The following is a 20,695-nucleotide window of genomic DNA, read 5'->3' as shown; positions in this document are numbered from 1 at the left end:
TAGCATCTTCTTAATAACATAGTATGATGTAACATTTACTTTTGTTACTATAGGTCTCTTGTATTCTTGATTCTGCCATGGGCAATTTCTGAATTCAATAATAAGGTTTTTGAAAAAATATGTAATACCTTGAAGGTTTGAGTTAATAGTAAACACAATACTAGTTATTACTGAGCCATCATGGATTTAAAGGACTAACGTTATTACTGAGCCATAACTGGTTTAAAGGACTAAAGCAATATAACCCTTGTGCTCTGGGAAGATGACAGATTTGGGAGCAGAAAGTTCACACTCAAATTACCTTTGTTTCATCATTTTCTTTGGTGGTGGGAGAGAGATGCTGGTCTCACTGTGATACTGATTTGAGTGGTCAGGAATGGGGCAAGAATATTAGAAATATACCAGATGAAAATCCTTCAAATAAATGAACTTATTACCCTCCTGACCTATATAATCAGCATGGAGCAAAGAGGAATAATTGCCCTGTGGCACACGAGTATGTGAATTTGAGGGAAAAGGTACCAGAGGAATCCAATAATCCACATGACCTGCTTCTTCCCTCTGAATATTTTACACTAGTAATTAGAGAAGTTTTGGGTTACTTTCCTCCAGTAAAGTTAAAAACATTTTTTAAAAGGAGAGTATTAGTATCAGCAGAAATAAGCAGCATATCTATAGTGGCAGGGAGAAACTCATGTTTTGGGACAAATATGGTGCCTATGTTATGATTCCCTAAGACTCAAAACATTTGCTATTTCCTGAATTCTCCTTCTAGAGATACTGAAGTTTTCAAATGGTGTCTATAATAAACTATATTACACCCAAGTTGACATCTAATGATTTAATAACATTTAAATATTAAAAAATTAAGACACATAAAAGGTACAGCTTCTGTAGCCATGCAAATTCTTCGTGAGATGCTTGATGCAATCCTCGTTTTCAGTAAGTAAACTTTGTACTTGTGGAAACTGCATTTATTCAGCCTTGACATTAGGAAAGTAAGCAAATTATTTCAGTGCCAAAGGGATCGCTCATCTAGGCTGGAGTAAGTGAATGTGCTTTCCCAATGCCTACTCTCCCAGAGAATTTTTGCAGTGACTGAATTAGGCTCATGTCAATTGCAGAGAGAGGTGGGGAGACCATTAGTACCTAAATATAGGGCTGAGCACCCATGCAGCTGGCAGCAGGAGGTGAGACCCCTTTGGAAGATGGCGTGGCCGGCTTTAACGTGACAACAGCTTTCAAAATTAAACAAATATTTATTGAACACCTACGACTGCAAAGCTTTGAGTCCTTCGGGGAATTAAGAAACAGATAAGCAAGGTCCCTGTCCTCAAAGAGATGTCATTCTACCCCAGGAATCAATCATGAACCCTGAAAACTGTGATATAAAGCAGAAGGCAGCACCAGAGGAGAGATCCAGAGTGGGGATGAGCGAGGAGCCAGAATAAATCAGGAAGGTTCTGTGGAGAAGGGGCTGTCCTAGGAGCCCGCAGGAATGCTGAGCAGGATTCTGACCCACAAAGGCCGGGTGAGGGGCATTCTGAGTGGGGAAAACTATACGCAGTAGCTAAGGCAAGAAACTGCAGGTCCTATTTGGAAAACTTTAAATAGCCCTTTTGAGTGAAACACAGAGAGCCTTCAAGTTAGAGGGTGGGCAGAAGATGGTAAGATGAGAGCAATAGGTGGTGGACAGATTAAGTCTTTCGCTGGTGTGTGCCACAAATCTTCCAAAATCCAACACTCAGCTTGGTGTTTGACAATTTCATTGAAGACACATGTGACCTCTGGCAGCCGTAAGGCAAGAAGACCCTGATCCCAAAACGCCACTTCTGCTGGTCTCTCAGACTGCCTTTCCCTGACTCCGTTTTAGTGACCCAGTGGTAACTCAGAAGTGGGAGGATGCCAGGAAGGGTGATGGGGACAGAAACTAAAGGTAACTGATAATTGATCACTGCCCCCTCTATAGTCTTGCACCTCCATGCAGCTTCCAAGAAGCCCAGTGTGTGTGTTCAGGGGGTGTACCTATAAGTACTGGAGCAGGGCAACATGTTTATACAAGGAAGGAAAAGCTGCTCCTCCAAATCAAGAAATTTAACAAAGAAATAACCGAGCTGAGAATTTCTAAACCTGCTGGGCAATAAGAGATCATCCACAAAAGGCACTCATAAATTTAAGATTTCATGGCATTCATGTAATAGGGTTAATATTCTCTGCATGGAATTTTCCACCTTTGCCTGTCTTCCCTTTTTTTACTGCTTTATTTTTTATTTTTTATTTTTTTGGTCATGCTGTGCGGCTTGAGGTATGTCAGTTCTCCGACTAGGGATAGAACCCAGGCCCCAGCAGTGAAAGCACTGAGTCCTAACCACTGGACCGCCAGGGAATTCCCTTGAATTTCAATTAGTTTCAACCTAATAAAGGCTTTTTATAGCCAACCAGAAACACCTGTAGTAATCAAAGGCTCTAAAATAAAAACTATAGTGCTACTATGTTGTAAACATTCAGGGGATCCTGGATAAAGCACAAACTCCCTGATAATGCACCCATCAAAAATATAATTTTAGATATACTTCAGAATTGGCAACTGGTTCCCATTTCTTGCCTAGCCCCTATTTGAGAACAAGGCAGGGATAAGGGTCAAGGGTAGGGGTTAAAGTTCTACACTAGGGTGGGGAAGGGGGTCTTGGAGTGGAGGCCAAGGTCATGAAGGTGAAGGAAAGTCATGGGAACTTGTTTCAGAAAGAGAAGAGGTGAAGGGTGAGTCCCTGGTCCTCAGTATTCTCCCAGATGAATTTCTGAATCTGGCCAACTAACTGGTACATCTCTGGGATCATGGATGCTATCCTGTTGCCTCTGGACTCAGAATTATCCCCAACAGTATTTAAGTTGGAGCCAACCACCACCACCAGGTGGCACCAAATCACAGTTGAGTTGGGCATGAATTTAGATAGGGCAGCCAGACTCCCAGAATTCCTCACCAGCTAGCTCTATACTGGTCATTTTTTTTGTTAATCTTACAAAAAATTGTAAGACCTCACATTTCATATCACTGAATTCTTTGGATCTCACATATCCAATTACCAATCATTGAGGCAAATATTCTCTTAGTAGACTAAAGACCAAAAGAGACTAAATTAGACATTGTGCTAATTGCTTTACAGACATTAGCTAGTTTAATCCCTCAAAAACCTATGAGGCATAATATGAAACTACCTATTTTTATAGGCAAAAAATTCTCAACTATTGACATTTTCATCTAGTACAGTCTAATAGTTATTACTAAACTACTCCTTGGGTGCTGAACTCTATATATACACTTCATAGCTTGAGCTTATTAATTAGCTGATTCAAAATTTTGATATGTGTATTTTATGTCTGCTTGATTTATCAATTTCTGAAGGATGTGGCTAAAATCTTTTAACTGTAACTTGATTTATCCATTTCTCCCTGCTTTTTTTTTTTTTTTTTTCAGTTGTTCCTTTGTATATTTTGAGGCTGTATTGTTAGGTGCATACATGTTTTTGATGGTTATATCTTTTTGCTCTATTGTTCCTTTTATCAGCATATAATGCCCTTCTTTGTCCATTATATGTTTTTGCCTTATATTCTATATTGTCAGATATTAATATTCTTTTCCTTTTTTCTTTTGGCTCTTATTTTTTTCCATGTTTTATTTTCAATCTTTCTGTGTCTTTTTATTTTAAGTTTCTCTTTTAGACAACTTATTATTGGATATTGCTTTTTAACTGAATCTGAGATTCTATTTTTTTAATTGGTGAATTTAATTAATTATAATTCATTCTAATATAAGTACTAATTTCTGCCATTTTATTCTATATTTTTCACTTATTACACATTTTATACTTCTTTTCCCTTTTTTTTTGCTTTCTTTTTTTTTTTAATTGAGGTACAAATACATATAACATAGTTTCAGGTGTGCAACATAATGATTAGATATTTGTATATACTGAGAGATGACTACCACAGTAAATCTAGTTAACATCCATTACCATACATAGTTAACAAAGTTTTTTTTAGGATTTACTCTCTTAGCAACTTTCAAATATGCAACACAGTATCACTAGCTGTAGGTCACTGTGCTGTACGGTACCTCCCCATGACTTACATTTTATAACTGAAGGTTTGTGCCTTTTGACCACCTTTACCCATTCTCCTCCTCCCCCTCCCAACCCCTGCTGCTGGCAACCACCAATCTGTTCTCTGAATCTATGAGTTCAGTTTTTTTCAGACTCCACATGTAACTGGGATCATACAGTATTTATCTTTCTCCCCTTTCTACTTTCTATTGGGTAGGGTTTTATTTGTTTGTTTTTGCTGGCTTAAATGTTGAGCATTCCAGTTTGCCTGGAATCTGTCTTACTTCAAAACTCATGTTTTGTCTTTTGTACCACACCAAGAGTTAGATGTCATTGGAACCTTAGAAATTTATCATCTACCCACTGAATCTAAAACTGGTATTTGTGTGAAAATTATTTGGAAGTTTATAAGAAATTGATTCCTGGACCTCTTCTTTAGAGATTCTGGCTCAGTAGGTCTGGGTAAAGTCCTGAATCTACAGCAAGCCCCTGACTTTCATGCAGGTGGTTCACAGACCACATTGTGGGAATACTGTTCTCATCCAACCCCACAGCTTTCCAAATAGCAAGCTTTACACTTCTCTTTGCCCTTTAAATATTGCTTTTTAAAGATACACCCCTGGGTGGGCTCTACAATCTCCTTTCTAGACCGTTTCTCACTTTATATTGTCCTATATGTTAAAAGAATTCTCTAGACCTACTTTATATATAATTTATATTCTTCTAATTAGTTTCCAATCCAATGCTCCTTTACTATTACTCTATTTTACTTGCTTCCTTCATCATTATAAACACATATTTCCTGGGAGTACCCTGGTGGTCTAGTGGTTAGGACTCAGTGCTTTCACTGCCGTGGGCCCGGTTCGACCCCTGGTCAGAGAACTAAGATCCTGCAAGCCGCGTGGTGGGGCCAAAAAAATGAAATAAAATTTTAAAAAATTAAAAAATAAAATAAAAACGTATTTTCTTTGACAGCTTTTACTGAATGTCAACCTCTGTAATGGGTGCAGAGATAGGTGCTTTCGAGCACTCAGCAGCCACTTTGCTAGTAAGCATGACTGTCTCCACTTCTGAAAGGCAAGACAAAGCTTGGGGAATTTGCCTAATGTCACATTCAATGGGGAAGCTAGTATTTGAACCCAGATCTGTCTGTTCTATTTGTTATATCCCACTCTGCCTTCAAAGAGACTCTGATCCTCAGAAGCCCACAGTATAGTGGTGAAAGACACAAACAATCTCCCTCTCTGGTCATCTTCATATCCAAGATAGTGCTTTGCACATAGTAACACTTAATAAATGTCAGTGAAAAGAAAACATGAATTTATCCTGGTTTCTTACTTCTTTCTCAGTTTATGGTTTCCAAGTCAGGGGAATCACAATCTGGTAAAAGAGAGAAGTAAAGAGGACCGTTTGGAAAAACACAAATTCGGAGACAAAACAGAAAGAACACTCTATGTCACACCGTGAGTTTCTTCCTCTGAACAGCTACTGTAACAGATCATCAAAGTCCCATTATGTGAAAATGCCCATTATAATAAGCTAGGGCTACTTTCATTTTGAACTCTTCAATTTATTTTTTCTAATTAATTCAGTAAAAGTCTTTAAGTGATACAACAACGTAATCTTACTACTATTTTCTCCTTCCTGGACTCAGTTTTATAATGCTGATGTTGAACATAATAGAGCAAGCAACTATAGGTAATTGTAGAAATTATTGTTGGGAATTTGCATATGAAATACACACCTTTTACTGCCTCTAGTTGGCATTGTTAACTCGGTTATAAATAGTACAGCTGACATACTGCAAACAGAAAGTGCTTTTTGATGGGCAAAAATGGAAGATTGCTATGAATGGAGGAAGTGTTAGCACACAATGTTTAAGTTGGAAAGCTTTCATTAGCACTAGTCAAGGGGGAAAGTGATTAATTTACTAATCATAGCCTTGCTTAAGAATCCAATCATATAGAAAGACTTACGGTAAAGCTTTCTAAAAACAGATATTTATGCTACTATTTAGGTAAACAAGTAATTCACCCAGTCTATAAACATATTTGAAGAGTGTCGACGGGCACTTTTAAGAAAATTAAGAGGTTCCCTTTGGATTAATCTCTTACTGTGTATATGTGGTGAGGCAAAGGAAGTAATAGGACTGAGATATAACATTGGAGAGTGCAGTTTATATTTATACCACTCTTGAAGATAAAGCTTACACTGGGGTCATTTTGCTGAAATCATCTACTAGAATTTGAAAATTTAAAAACTATTTGAAAAACTTTAACCATTGAGAAGGAACAAAAAGATGCCATTCATTGTGACTGTATGACCATAAAAATTATAATTCATAGGGCAGTATTTTTGCGGTGTTTTATACTGCTTGAGGGCAAAAATTCAATCACTGTTACTATGCAGGCTGTTTCAATCATTACGAGGCATAGGTACAGACTAGTGATGACTTTTGTAAATGATAAAACATTTGCAGAAATTGTTATATTTTTATGGGCTGTAATACTTCAGTTTTCAAAAGTTTGGGGTTATTTTGTTTTATTTTGTTATGGGTATAAAGCAACTTTGACACAGAATTTTAATGCTGAACTACTCATCCAGATGACAGGAGAGGTGAGGGGGCTAGGGACAAAATTTTCTTCCTACGCATTTGTTTTTAGGCATTTATATTTGCCTGAGTGCTTTGGTACCATGGTGACAGCTTAGCAACAGCTAGATGCAAATTAAGGTAATCTGCCATGCCAGCCTCTGATCATAAAAAGTTGGTAGGTAGGACACTGGGAAGAAAAATACAGATGTTTAGACATTTAATGGTTTAATCAAAAAGAGACTTGCTCTATTACCTGCCCTAGTCCGTCTCTTCATCTTCTCTCTCTGTCTATCTCTTTATAAAGAGATGAGGATCTAAAAAAAAAAACACCCAAACAAACCCCCGTATTTAAATTGATGAGATAAAACAAAAATTAAACCTTTTTAAATAGGAAATAAAACAACACACTTTATTATTTCTTAAATAGGATCTAATGATCACAATGTGTGCATGGAAAGTGTTTTTTGTTTTGTTGCTTTTTGTTTCTGGCCGCGCTGCACGGCACGCGGGATCTTAGTTCCCCGACCAGAGATCAAACCCATGCCCCCTGCAGTGGAAGTGCGGAGTCCTAAGCACTGGACTGCCAGGGAAGTCCCTGGAAAGTGTTTTGCAAAGACATTTCCAAAGGGTTTTTTCATACTAATGGACATTTGATTTCTGTTGATGGCTATTAAAGGGACAACGTTACATAAAATATAAATACCTTTGGACCAGCAGACTTGGATGACATGATGGACACTGTCATTTTTAAAGACAACATATGAGGTCTTTCATTATCTTTATTATAATTTATATGTAAAACAGAGAAAGTAAAATAATCTGAAAGAAAGAACATAACCTTTGGAAAGCTAGGAGGAAATTAAATCACCTTGATTTTCAGGGCTATTAATTTTATTTCAAATACCCTGGTAATGGTAAAATACAGGTTAAAGCAAATAGTCGTTAGCCAGTTGAACAGACACGGCAAATGGACTTCAACTTGCGTGCTGGCTCTGACACAATAATAGTGGCTGCCTGGAGAGCTGTGTTGAGGAGGGTTCTGAGGTTCTGTAGGAAAGGGCTGTGAGTGATGAGTGAACGCCTGTCACAGCTGAGAGGGAGACTAGAGGGTAAGAGACTTGTTAAGTGCAATGTGGGGGGTGGAATGCAAGGAGGGTTAGCCCAAAGCACCCAAATACAGACTGTAAATTTATTTTAAGTCTTACATTTTATATTGTAATGAATGCAAATCTTACATTTAATTCCATAATATATATATCTGGTATGCTATACAAGTTTAAAGGCTCATTTGTAGTTAAATTACCTAACGTTAACTTTGTGGGAAAAAAATATGTTCTTAGACAATGTGCATGTTCATTCTGTGGCTTCCACAGTACCTGGCAGGCTTCTGAGTATCCCTGGGAGTCTCTGCACCCCATTTAGTGACACCCACACCTAGAAGATTGATAGAAATAAAACAGTTTAAATTTGTGCATGATAAGGTAAGACTCAGAGAAGTAAATTAACCTGCTTGTCAGTAGCAGAGCTGGGATTTGAAGACTCTAAAGCCCAATTTCTTGTTTGTTTGTTTGGTTTTTTTTGGCCGCACCATGTAGGATCTTAGTTCCCGGACCAGGGATTGAACCCGTGCCCCCTGCAATGGAAGCTCGGAGTCTTAATCCCTGGATCACCATGGAAGTCCCTAAAGCCCAATTTCTTAACAAAGAGTCTGTCTATATTATTCCAAAGACAAGTACCAGGATTGCCTGGGATTCAGGGTTTGGTATTAAATTACTGATCTGAAAAAGAACTTTTGGGACTACAGAAGACCATACGGTAACTAGTAAGTTGGCAATTTCAGTACTGTTGTTAAAGAAAAGCATGGTTTCCATTTGGGGTTACAGAAAAGTTATAGAAATAGTGGTGATGGCTGCACAACAGTGTGAATATAATTAATGTCACTAAATTGTACACTTAAAATTACTAAAATAGCACATATTATGCTATACATATATATATTACCACAATAAAAAAAAGAAAATCGTGATTCATGGATTAGAAGATTAATATCGTTAAGATGGCAATTATCCAAAATTAGATCAATATATTCAATGCAATCCCTATCAAAATCCCAGCAGGCTCTTTTGTAGAAATTGACAAGCTGATCCTAAAATTTTTATAGAAATGCAAAGGACCCATAGTGGCCAAAACAATTCTGTAAAAGAAGAACTACAAGTGTAAATGCGGAAATCTGAATAAGATTGATGGACTGTATCAATGTCAACATTCTGGTTGTGATCTTGTCCTATCGTTTTACAAGATGATACTATTGGGGAAAATTGTAAAGGGTACCTAGACTCTCTCTGTATTATTTCTTACAACTACTTGTGAATTTATAATTACCTCAAAATTAAAAGTTTAATAAAAAAAAATAAGCTGGAGGACTTCTGCTTCCCAATTATAAAATTTAATATAAAGCTATAGTAATTGGGCTTCCCTGGTGGTGCAGTGGTTAGGAATCCGCCTGCCAACGCAGGGGACGTGGGTTCGAGCCCTGGTCCGGGAAGATCCCATATGCCGCAGGGCAACTAAACCTGTGTGCCACAACTACTGAGCCTGTGCTCTAGAGCCTGTAAGCCACAACTACTGAAGCCCGCGCGCCTAGAGCCCGTGCCCTGCAACAAGAGAAGCCATAGCAATGAGAAGCCCTCGCACCGCAACGAAGAATAGCCCCCGCTCGCCGCAACTAGAAAAAGCCTGCGCACAGCAACAAAGACCTAACGCAGCCAATAAATAAACAAACAAATAAATAAATAAAGATAAAGCTATAGTAATCAAGGAAGTGTGGTTCTGGCATAAGGACAGACATAGAGATCAATGGAACAGAATTGACAGAAACAGACTCTTGTATTTAGGGTCAACTGATTTTCTACAAAGTTGCTAGGGCAACTCAAAGGAGGAAAGAATAGTCTTTTCAACAAATGGTTCTAGAACAACTGGATATCCACATACAAAAAAAAATTAATTTAGTCCAGTGGTTTTCAATGGGGGCGATTTTAGCTTCCCAAAGGCAGGGAACTTTTGGCAATGTCTAGAGACAATTCTGATTGTCGCAGCTGGGGTTGGGGGGCTACTGGCATTTAATGGGTATACGCCAGAGATGCTGCTAAACATCCAGCAATGCACAGGGCAACCCCACAACAAAGAATGACCCAGCCCAATATGTCAATAGTGCTGAGGATGAGATACCTGATTTAAACCTTTACCTCACACTATATACAAAAATTAACTAAAAATGCATCATAGACCTAAATGTAAGAGCTAAAACTATACAACTTTGAGAAAAGAACATTGGAGAAAATCTTTGTGACTTTGGGTTAGGCAAAGATTACTTAGATATGACACTGAAAGCATGATCTATAGAAGAAAAAATTGATAAATTGGACTTCATCAAAATTAAAGACTTCTCCACTTCAAAAGGAACCATTATGAAAATGAATTTAAGCTATAGATTGGGAACAAATATTTCCACACCATATATCAGATAAAGGACTTATATTCAGAATATATAAAGAATGCTTATAACTCAATAATAAGACAAACAACCCAATTAAGAAATAGGCAAAAGATTTGAACAGACATTTCACCAAAGAAGATATATAAATGACTAACATGCTCATGAGATGATGCTTAACATCATTGGTCATTAGGAAAATGCAAATACAAATCACAATGAGATCCAGTCTCATTCCTACTAGAATAGCTATAATAAAAAATGGAATACTGGGGACTTCCCTGGTGGTCCAGTGGTAAAGAATCCACCTTGCAATGCATGGGATGCACAGGTCTGATCCCTGGTCAGGGAACTAAGATCCCACATGCCGCGGGGCAACTAAGCCCCCGCGCCACAACTACTGAGCCCATGCGCCGCAAGGAAAGATCCTGTGTGCCACAACTAAGACCCGACACAACCAAAAAAAAAAAAAAAAAATAGCAATAATAAAAGAAAAATAAATGAATAAAATAAATATTTTTTTAAAAAAGGGAATACCAAGAGTTGGCAAGGATGTGAAGAACTTGGAACCCACATGTGTTGGAAAGGTAAAATGATACAGTTATTTTGGAAAACGGTCTGGCAATTTCTAACAGGTTAAACATAAATTTATTATAAATTTTACTCCTGAGGATCTACTCAGGAGAAATGAAAACTTATGTCCACATAATGACTTGTACATGAGTATTCAAGACAGCATTATTAATAATAGGTGAACAGTAGAAACAACCCAAATGACAATCAACTGGTAAAGGGATAAATGAATATATCTGTTCGATGGAATATTATTTAGCAATATAAAGGAATGAAATAATGATTAATTCCACAACATACATAAACCTCAAAAACATTATGCTAAGTGACAGAAACCAGATGCAAAAGACTAAGTATTGTAAAACTCCATTTATATAAAATGTCCAGAGAAGGCAAATCTATAGAGACAGAGAGTAGATTAGTGGCTGCCTAGGATTAAGGGTGGGAGCAGAGGTTGACTGCAAATGTGCACAAGGGATCTTTAAAACTGAATTGTAGTGATGCTTGCACAATTTTGTAAATTTACTAAAAAGCATTGAATTGTGTACTTAAACTAGATGAATTTTATGATATGTAAACTATACTTCAATAAAGCTGCTTTTGAAAATGCAATTAAAGCAATTCTAAATCTTCAAAAAAAGAAGAATAAAAGGAAAGAGAAGTACAGAACTGCATAAACAGGCAGCAATTAGGAAGCTCACAATTAACTGATCGGATTCCACATACACAAGTAAGTTTAAGTAACTGTGCGACTCATGATATAAGGGAGGAGGACAGGCAGGGAGACTTCATTGAAATGTGACAAGTGAGAAGTAATGCGAATAGTAAAGTTATGATGATTAATTTAAGGAAGGAAAGGTTGCAAGTGTAGTTTAATTCTTTGAGGATGATGCTGTTTTCTCTTCATTTGAAGGCTTACAAAAAAAGAAAGATCCAAACAAAAGAAGACAATAACAAAACACAATAAACTCAAACCGTTATAGCATGAAAGATTTGAGTCAGATAAAGGTTATTTTGTTTCCCTTCAAACAAACCCTAGGAGTTTCCTTCTCCCAAGTCCTTGAAGAAGGAAAGACGGCTCCTCAACTCTTAGAAAATGGTTTCTCCATGGTTTTGGCCAAGAGCAGAACCTAAAACAACTGCCTGAGGGCCTTTCCCGTCCTAGAAGAATGTGAACCTCAGTGGGAAGAAAGAAGTCGTCCTACTGAAGTGTGGCTGGCTGAGAACTTGCAGTGAAGCAAGAGGAAAATACATAGAGATGTGAATCCATTTTGAGCATCGTTTCGAAGGAATGGGAACCACCAACTGAAAAGATTAATCATTCAGGCTAAAGAATTTTAAGGGAATTTATTCCACAGTTTTAACCTGCTGCTGTGGAGAACCTGCAGGGGTACTATTTTTCCAAGACAAAGACTTTCTTAGTAGCAGGTTGGGATGTTGACTTATGAGTATTTACCATATACACATTTATCCCAGAGAAACCAATCAGGAATAGAAATTCAATATACCTTGTTTAGAATTGAAGCTACTTATCAATAGTGGTTATGAAGACTGCAGCACCATGAAAATATGTTTATGATGTATTATGTAAAAACAGCAGGACCCAAAGTTGAATTTATACTATAATTACAACCATGCAAAAAAAGATAGGCATAGCAGAAAAGGCTGGACTAAATACAAATGAAATGGTGATACTGATGTGTGAGCATGGTGAGACTGAGAGTAATTTTTTTCTGTTTTCCAAAATTTCTCTAAAAGTGTTTATTTACTTAAATGCATCAAAAAGTGAAATCTTCCCAACAACAGTCAAGGCAGTGGGGAGCCTACTCATTTGCTCAGGATACACAGTGATGGGTATACTATCAGTCTTAGAAGTGAGCAGATCACATTGAAAGAAAGCTGATAGAGCTTTTCCATGAAGATGGAATCAGCATTTATAAAAAGAAAGAAAAGGAAGGAAAGCCTGAGAAACTTTCTCTTTCTACGGAAGAGTAAGAAATACATATCTAGGAAGAACATTCCTCCACCGGTAGAGGCCTAAAACCTAGCACTTCAGCGCCCCAAGGGCAGGTGGGGAAGCTAAAGGGAGGGGTGGACCCCACTGTCAGTTCTGGCCCCTCTGGGTTCTCCCCAGGTGACCTTCTTTTTCAAAAGTATGTTATCTCCTTAATGTAAAGGCAGGATCCCTTCTGAAAGAATAAAACAGTTAATCTCAGAAGGGATTAGGAGTGACGGTAGGAAATGGAGAAAGAGGTAAGTGACAGTGTTGTTAGATTGCTTTGTGTTTTAAAAAGAAAGTGCAAATAGCTTTATTATTACTAAAAGGTGATTAACAATAATGGAAACTATTAATAATAATGGAGTGACAATTGTGTCCTCACAAATAGATTAGAAAATCAACCCAATCCATCTCTGCCTTTTTGAGTTTTAGCAAAGGTGTGGCATGCCTTCTCCAGATTGAGAGGCAGTCATTAGATTCTAAAGATAAATCCTGGAACTTCTATTTGTCAGAAAGGTGAGATCTTAACAATAGGATTTCACAGTGGGAAGACAAATGAAGGGGCAGGAAAGAATCTTCCTGAAACTAAGAACTCTAGGAAGGAACGTGAAAAGGGTTTTCTGAAAGCAAGGTTCTCCTTATCTGTGATGGACCTGCTGTTTAGTTAGTCTTTTATTTTTTTTTTGGCTGCGCCATGTAGCTTACAGGATCTTAGTTCCCTGACCAGGGAGTAAACCCAGGCCACGGCAGTGAAAGCACCGAGTCCTAACCACTGGACCACCAGGGAATTCCTAGTTAAGTCTTAAAAAAGAGAGAAAGAAAAAGAAGTTTCCTTTAGCTGCAATTTTGTTGATTAAACACAATTCCCCCAAAGCCACTTGCTCAAAGAGATCTATGTTACAGCAACTTGTCAGGTTTTGAAAGATAATCACGGATTATTCAGATTACTTTCTGGTCACCTGAGTTCATTGTGTTGTAGGTACTGGGCCTTAAAAAACGTGTACATCTTTTTGGAGCGTTTTGCACTAATGTATATGTCTTTTACCCCAAGTTTGTAGGTTTCACCTGCATCCTGGGCCATAGCAATAACATTGGCATAGGTAAGAGAAAGTCTCAAACATTAGAGAATGAGACCTGGACCAGGCACACAATGTCACTGATCATTTATTTTTAGGTGTGACTAGGTTACCACATTATATAAGAAAACATGAAGAGGATTTAGTGTTGTCATCAAGTAAAACTCACAACAAAGTTTAATGATAGTCATAATCCTTATCTTCTTTCAAAGTAACTAATAGTGAATGGCAAATAACTCACTACCTAATCAATATCTAATTGATACTGTTTTTTAGAAACAGTTTTTCTAAGTTGGGGAATTTAAAAGAAGATGACTTAGTGGCACAGGAAACGGCTTTGTAGTTCCTCGGGAAATATAATTTAAAAATTTAGAAAAGAATGTCTCTAGAGGTGGGACTAAGAGAGAGACATGTGAGACACAAAAGGAAGGGTAGTCAGAGAAGAGGGGAAGTGGGTCACAGGTGCTGGGGAGGTGAGGGCGGAAGCTGCATTAGCAAGGTGAAATGCTGTGGGGAAGTCTGCATGCAGGGGGACGGCTGGTAAACTTCACAGTGAGGCCACCATCTGTGAACAAGAAGAAGGCATCTCAGTGAAGTAGTGCCGTGAGACCCGACAGATTTGTTGAACAAGTAGTCTTTGAGTGTCTACAGTGCTGGCGCGCTGGTCTAAATGGTGGGGACCCGGCAGTGAATGTAGTGAATGACCAATTGCAAGGGTTAGGAGTTAGTAGCCTGTAAGAAGGTGTGCTGCTAATGCTAGGAAGAAAAAAGTAGAGGTGGAAGGATAAACAGGGGAAGCGAGGGATGTCATTTAGGGGAGAACTGAGCCCATTCATAGCCAGCAGGGGAAACACAAGACTCAAGAATAGGGACATGAGGGAGACAGGAGGCTGAAGGCTCAAGATCTTTGGAAAGGAGTAGAGTCTTATCTGGAAAGAGAAGCAAAGGAAGAGAGAAAGAGGTGCTGTCTGGAAAGACTCTAAAGTGGGGAGATGGCGTGTGAAGGCAAGCCAGTCTGTCAGAGGCAGTCCTTTCTGCCAGCTCCTGCATCTATAAGTGGGGGATTAAGTCTTACCCCCAGAGAGTGGTCGTGGGATTCGAACAAGACAGTACTGTTAAGGCCCTTAGCAGAGTGCCTGGTATACACGCAGAGCCCTTACTTGAAGAAAAGACTGATAGGGAGGAAGGAGAGTGCACGTGGGCTCAGGGGCCTGAAGTGAGTGAGGTTTGCAGGCCCAGGTGGGGCGAAGAGGGACAATGGTTAATGAATGAATTCTTCACTCTAGCAAGAAACTGGGGGTGGAGGGTGATGCAGAGGGGGTAAAGGAGGAGACATTCTAAGGTCACTAACTCTGCCTTGTCAGTACCTTCCCTGGCAGCACTCAGGCAGTAGGCCAAAAAGTGTAATTAAGCACGTCTTGCTGCCCCCAAATTTCTCCCTAGAGATTGTCTGAAATTATAAGGGCTCAAAATGAATTAATAAATAAATATCCCTGAAGAAGGGGTATGGAGAAGACTATCAGTATTTAATACTTTAGACTGACTTAGCCAGCGTATTAGGTTTAACAAAAGCAGAGCTGTCACTCAACAGTGAGGGCAGGGCCGCTGCTCCCAGGGAGCCTGAGGGCAGGCACAGGAGAGCGAACAGAGGCCTGGAAGGCAGCTGGGAAGATGAAAGGGAGGTAGGAAATGTTCCAAAGAAAGCAGAAAGGCGGGTGTTGAAACAAAGAGTCCAGGATTATAAGCCATCCAAAGGAGAGCTGGGAATTCTCTAGGTCACCTGTGAGGCAGCTTGGCAAGAAGTCTGCCATTAAGTTTTATGCTTTCCTTCATAGCCTCTCTTTGGGTTTCACCTTCCCTCTTCCCTGAATTTCACATAGCATCTTTGTTATCTAGAGAGTCAGAAATGGCAAACTTTTAGAAAATAAAACAAAGCTGGAGAGGACCTCATATATTCTCTTGTTTAACCTTATTTTACAAATGTGGAAACTGAGGCTCAGAGGGAAGTGACTTGTTCAAGGTCACACAGCGAGCCAGGCGCTAAACCAGAACTAGAAGAGCCCTAGAATCCTGCCTTGTGTTCCACAGTACCCGACCATCTGCTTAATAAAACCTACAGCTTGCTGAAGTTTCTGCTCATCCAGAGAACACAAAGCATGACTCCTCCTTTGTGGAAGTTAATGATTAAAACCTAGTCTGATCTAAAGCGTCTAACCATAGTTACTAATTAAGCCAATTTCTGTGAGAAAAGACATTTCAAACAGAAGAGTGGAGTGTTCTCTTCAGCTAAATCTATAGGCCTTCAGATTGTAGTAGCACAAACTGTACAATTACAACATTTCAAGTATGCTTAAAAATATTTCAAAATACAATACCTTAACCTCTGTAGCTTATATTTTCTGTTCATTGCATGCCACATGATGGGTCCTGATAAAACGGTTTTGTAACTTTTGAAGAAGGAATTTAACTAAAGTGACTTCACTTAGTGTTTGAGTGAACTAGGTAATAAAATCTGTTTGCTGTGTTCGCTGTCTCCAGATAGGGCTGTAATTACACCGCATAAGGAAGAAAGGTAGCTGAGTCTCAATCTAGATCATTTATGTAAACTCAGCCTTCTTGTCAACGGTGTTCTCATATTGCATGCATGCAAACCTCAAAAATCATCTCCTATGAACCACAGAGAGACAGTGTCCAATTGCAGGCCTGTGAGATTGCTTATATTCTTTCTGTAATTGGATGTCTGTGGTTCAAGACCAAAATTTGACACTCTGAGGCTAAAAAAAAAAAATCACCAATGAATTCCCCAGTACAACAATTATATATCTGACACTTGTAAAAATTAAAGGTATTCTCTACACCAACGTATTACAAATGAATACATTTACTTGAAAAAAAGAAGCATCCCGTTCAGCTTAAAAAAAAAAAAAGTTTGGTTCTTTGAAATGCGTTTGAAAAAATTTGGTCTTCCGGAAAGAAAAACAGGCAATTCCTACTATAACCAAGTTAACATTTGATAACATTTTAATCTCCTACTTCAAATATTTGGCATTATTTTTTCAGCAGTTTCCCCCCCAAAATCTTACAGAACCCAAGAAGCACAAAGTATATCCATACTGCATCTATAAATACAAAGACATAATTGCAAGAAGACAGAGCATGTTTTTTTTTCTTAATCATTAAGCTACCCTCCGTTATGAAAAATTGGTCACTGGTTTTTGATTTGACAGTCCTCCCTGGCTGGCATTGATAGTGTTTCTCTTGACACCTGCAGCTTCCAGCTTGCCCTGTCCTCTCTAGAAGGAAAACCACAGGCCACCGCCCTGGCGCCATCCCTGGCTCAGTCCAATCAATAAGGACTTATTTCCTGTCCATTTGCTGAGGTCACAGGAGCGAATCTCATTAATTATTTCTGCTTCTGAAGCCTCAAGTGTGCTTCTGGTGTGACAACTGAAAACTGCTTGACCTTTATTCTTCTAATTTTGTTTGTAGCAGTTCCAAAAAGAAGGCAGTATTCATTTAGCAGTGTGGTAAAAAGAAAAAAAATGTATATGTTGTTAAAGTCATTAACACATTTAGATCTTTCATCATGAAAGCTCTCCCGATCACCTCATTCCCCAGGTTTTTTCAGCTAACGAACAATAGTCTTTTTAATTTGGTGTCACGAAAATCTGGTCACAGCAAACACAATGTTTTCTAAAGCAGTTCTGGCCTCCGAGGGAGGAAAGCTCTCCAGGGCCTCCAGTGCCTTGTTTCCATGGTAACGACACAGGTCAATAGCTGAAGTCACACCTTTGCCAGCTTTGATTGTTTCTCGCAACTGTTAAGAAACAAATGCACAGTAAAAGTCAGTTTTTAAGGTACCACAATTAAATTGGGGAGGAGAGGTGGAAAACAAAGAAGGGGAGAAACAGTATAGATTCACTGTTTCTGCTTTTGAGGTTAAAGAGGACACCATTCTCCAGTGATTTTGAGGCACTAACATTCCCTAAGGCTGCTAGGTTTCGGCCCTCCAGAGCAGAACAATAGGCTCCAATTAGCCTAATTACACCTCTTCCCCAACTCCCGCCCCTTGAAGTGGGCCCTTGCTAGTGGGCCCTGCTAGGGGTGGCGGTGATGAAGGCGGAGGGCATTTACATCTCTGACATTTTGAATTCAGCAGCCTGATATTCTTAGGTGAGGAAGGCTTCATTAACATCCTAGTTAATAACTAATATTTTTACATTGTATGTTGACACAATAGTCCATGTGAAAATTCAAGAAAGACACATAGTATTAGATCTGAGCACTACATTATGAAAACTGTAAGACTTTGGGAGGAATGAATTAAAATACCCTTTGTGAAGAATAAAGTCAACTCTTGCCCACAAATGGAGTTGATTTCCAATCCCTCTCCCTGATGACTGGAAAGGACCAATACAATGGTTACACTTTAGAGCTGAAAAAGACTTATAATGATTTGGCCGGTCCACTTCCCCTTGCCTTGATTCCATCTTCTCTTTCTCAGTGAATACCTCTAATGTCTGCTTTACTCCCTAAATCAGAAACTCGGGAGTCCTCCTTCATCCATTCAGGCAGCATGGCTCACCCATGACTGAACTTTCTGGCTCCCCACTAGGTTGGCTGGGGCCCAGCGACAAGTTCTAGTTCATGACACACGAATGGTGCGTGTCACTTCCGGGCTGTAGCATTTAACGGTCCATGTGAGTCCTGCCAGAGGTTTCCCTCTGGTACATCAACCAGTCACATCGAAGAAGCTCCTCAGGTTGGATCCCCGAGTGGCCACAGTGAGCAATCACGGTGCCTCTCCAACCTGCACAGGACATGTAGTATGGGCAAGAAACGCATCTGTTGTCTGAAGAGACTGTCAGGTTGTCTGTGGCCATCTTGACTGATACACTCACTAAGTCCCAGCCACTCTATCTCATACAAAGTCCTCAAATTATCATCTGCTCTTCACTCTCATTGCCACATCAGTTCAGGCTATCATCATCGCTTGCCTGGGTTATTTTTGCAATCACCTCCTAAAGAGTCTTCCCACCACCAGTTCTTTGCCCCTGGACTCCATCCTTCATGCTGCCAAGGAGATCTTTATAAAAAGCAAATGTGATCTTGCTTAAAACCCTCCAATGCCTTCCAGTAGCTTTAAGGAAAAAAAAGTCCAAGCTCTTTCATGAGGCATGGAAGTCCTTTCCCTTTCCGCCATTTCATCATTACTTAGGGAAACTACTTGCAGCTGATGGCTTGAGACAGTCTCCACACACACCCCTTGCCCCATCAAGCTTCCCAAATTCCACTTGGGTGGAATGTACACAGCTAGGATGACAGCCCTAAGGGGCTAGGTGCCCTTCTTCCTTGGGGCTCCTGGAGTGCCCTGTGCATATGTGGAGTACAGCATTATTATATAGTGTTGTATTTTAATTTTTAAAAAAAATTTTTTTAATGAATTTATTTATTTATTTGTATTTTTATCTTATAAATTTATTTATATTTATTTATTTTTGGCTGCTTTGCATCTTCGTTGCTGCGCACGGGCTCCCTCCAGCTGCGGCAAGCGGGGGCCACGCTTCGATGCGGTGCACGGGCTTCTTCTCACTGCGGTGGCCCCTCCTGCTGCCGAGCACGGGCTCCAGGTGCGTGGGCTTCATCAGTTGCAGCACGCGGGCTCAGTAGCCGTGGCTCACAGGCCCAGTTGCTCCGCGGCACGTGGGATCCTCCCGGGCCAGGGCTCGAACCCGTGTCGCCTGCACTGGCAGGCGGATTCCCAACCACTGCACCACCAGGGAAGTCCCTATATAGTGTTGTATTTTAATTCTCCATTCACTTATCTATCTCTTCATTAGACTTGGAGCTATCGTATAATGCATGAAACATAAAGGAATAAAAGAAATAACCTGCTTTACTCCCCTAATTATATAGATGAGAGGAGAGGGCCAGAGAAGCTCAGCGGCTCACACAAGATCATAGATGGATAGTGACAAAGCTGCGATCAGAAGCCAGTTTTCCTAACCCCCAGTCCAGTGGCACTTAATATTATACTCCGCCAGACTCTCAGCATTCTACAGGTATTTCCACACTGCATATGAACTTTGGTATTGTTTCAGCCTAGGGTTCCCTGGTCTCCTGCCATCATTGAATGCATGAAGGCACTAAGATGGTCCTGGGTATCAGAGGTAGCCAGATTCAAACTCCTCTTCTAGCTCCCATCTTAGGCCAGTTAACTGCTCTGAGTTCTAAATGGGGATAATATCAGTCCCTTGTAGGACTGCTGGGGGGGTACTGCATGAGACAGTATAGAGTGCTTGACAGTGTCTAAAACACTATAGATATTCGGAACGACTTAATTCTTCTTCCTCCTCAAGCCCTTAGCCATTGCCAAGAAAGCTACCCCATCCACCAAGATCAAGTCTATTTTAGCTTGATGCACAGCAACCTCAAAGGTAGTTGAACTTGGATCAGACCAGCCTTAAAGATTAAAAAAAAAGAAAAAGAAAGAACACGCTTCTTATTTTCATTATCTTTAATTCTTTAACCTAAATTAGACTGGCCAACATTCTCTATTCTGGACTTCTAGGTTGGTAACTGCAGGCAAGTGGATATCTGCATGACTGGATTTCAATTTGTAAATATTAATTGAGCACCTATTATGTGTAAAGAGTACAATGATCCTTTTTTGCTTTATGGGTCAGGAACTAACGAAGGGTATACTGTGAAAAGCAGCAAATGAAGGACTACAGATGACCAGAGAAATGAGAGAGCAACTTTGATTAGAAGAGATTTAAGAAGGCCTTACAGAAAAGGGATTTAAGGCATGTCCTGAGAATGTTGATAAGTAGTTATGGCGTCGGGGTAGCAAGAAAATTA

General features: G+C 39.5%; 1 protein-coding gene across 8 annotated transcripts in view; it reads right to left on the bottom strand.

Annotated features, from left to right (window-relative positions):
- Window positions 1–3,482: 3,482 nt before the first annotated feature.
- Window positions 3,483–20,695, bottom strand: part of PDSS2 (decaprenyl diphosphate synthase subunit 2) — a 268,281-nt gene continuing 251,068 nt past the window's right edge. For 4 of the 8 annotated variants that reach the window (XM_082404858.1, XM_082404854.1, XM_082404857.1 and 1 more), the window contains 2 exons: window positions 8,070–8,127; window positions 7,016–7,795 (listed from right to left, as the gene is read on the bottom strand). In XM_082404858.1, the coding sequence (XP_082260984.1) occupies window positions 7,668–7,795; window positions 8,070–8,127 (186 nt within the window). In that variant the 3' untranslated portion in view covers window positions 7,016–7,667. The other 4 variants (XM_082404859.1, XM_082404853.1, XM_082404855.1 and 1 more) reach the window with 3 other exon arrangements.

The sequence above is a fragment of the Balaenoptera borealis genome, assembly GCF_965194805.1.
Source record: "Balaenoptera borealis genome assembly, chromosome: 9".
Lineage (NCBI taxonomy): Eukaryota > Metazoa > Chordata > Mammalia > Artiodactyla > Balaenopteridae > Balaenoptera > Balaenoptera borealis.
This window is presented reverse-complemented; position numbering and strand designations above follow the sequence as displayed.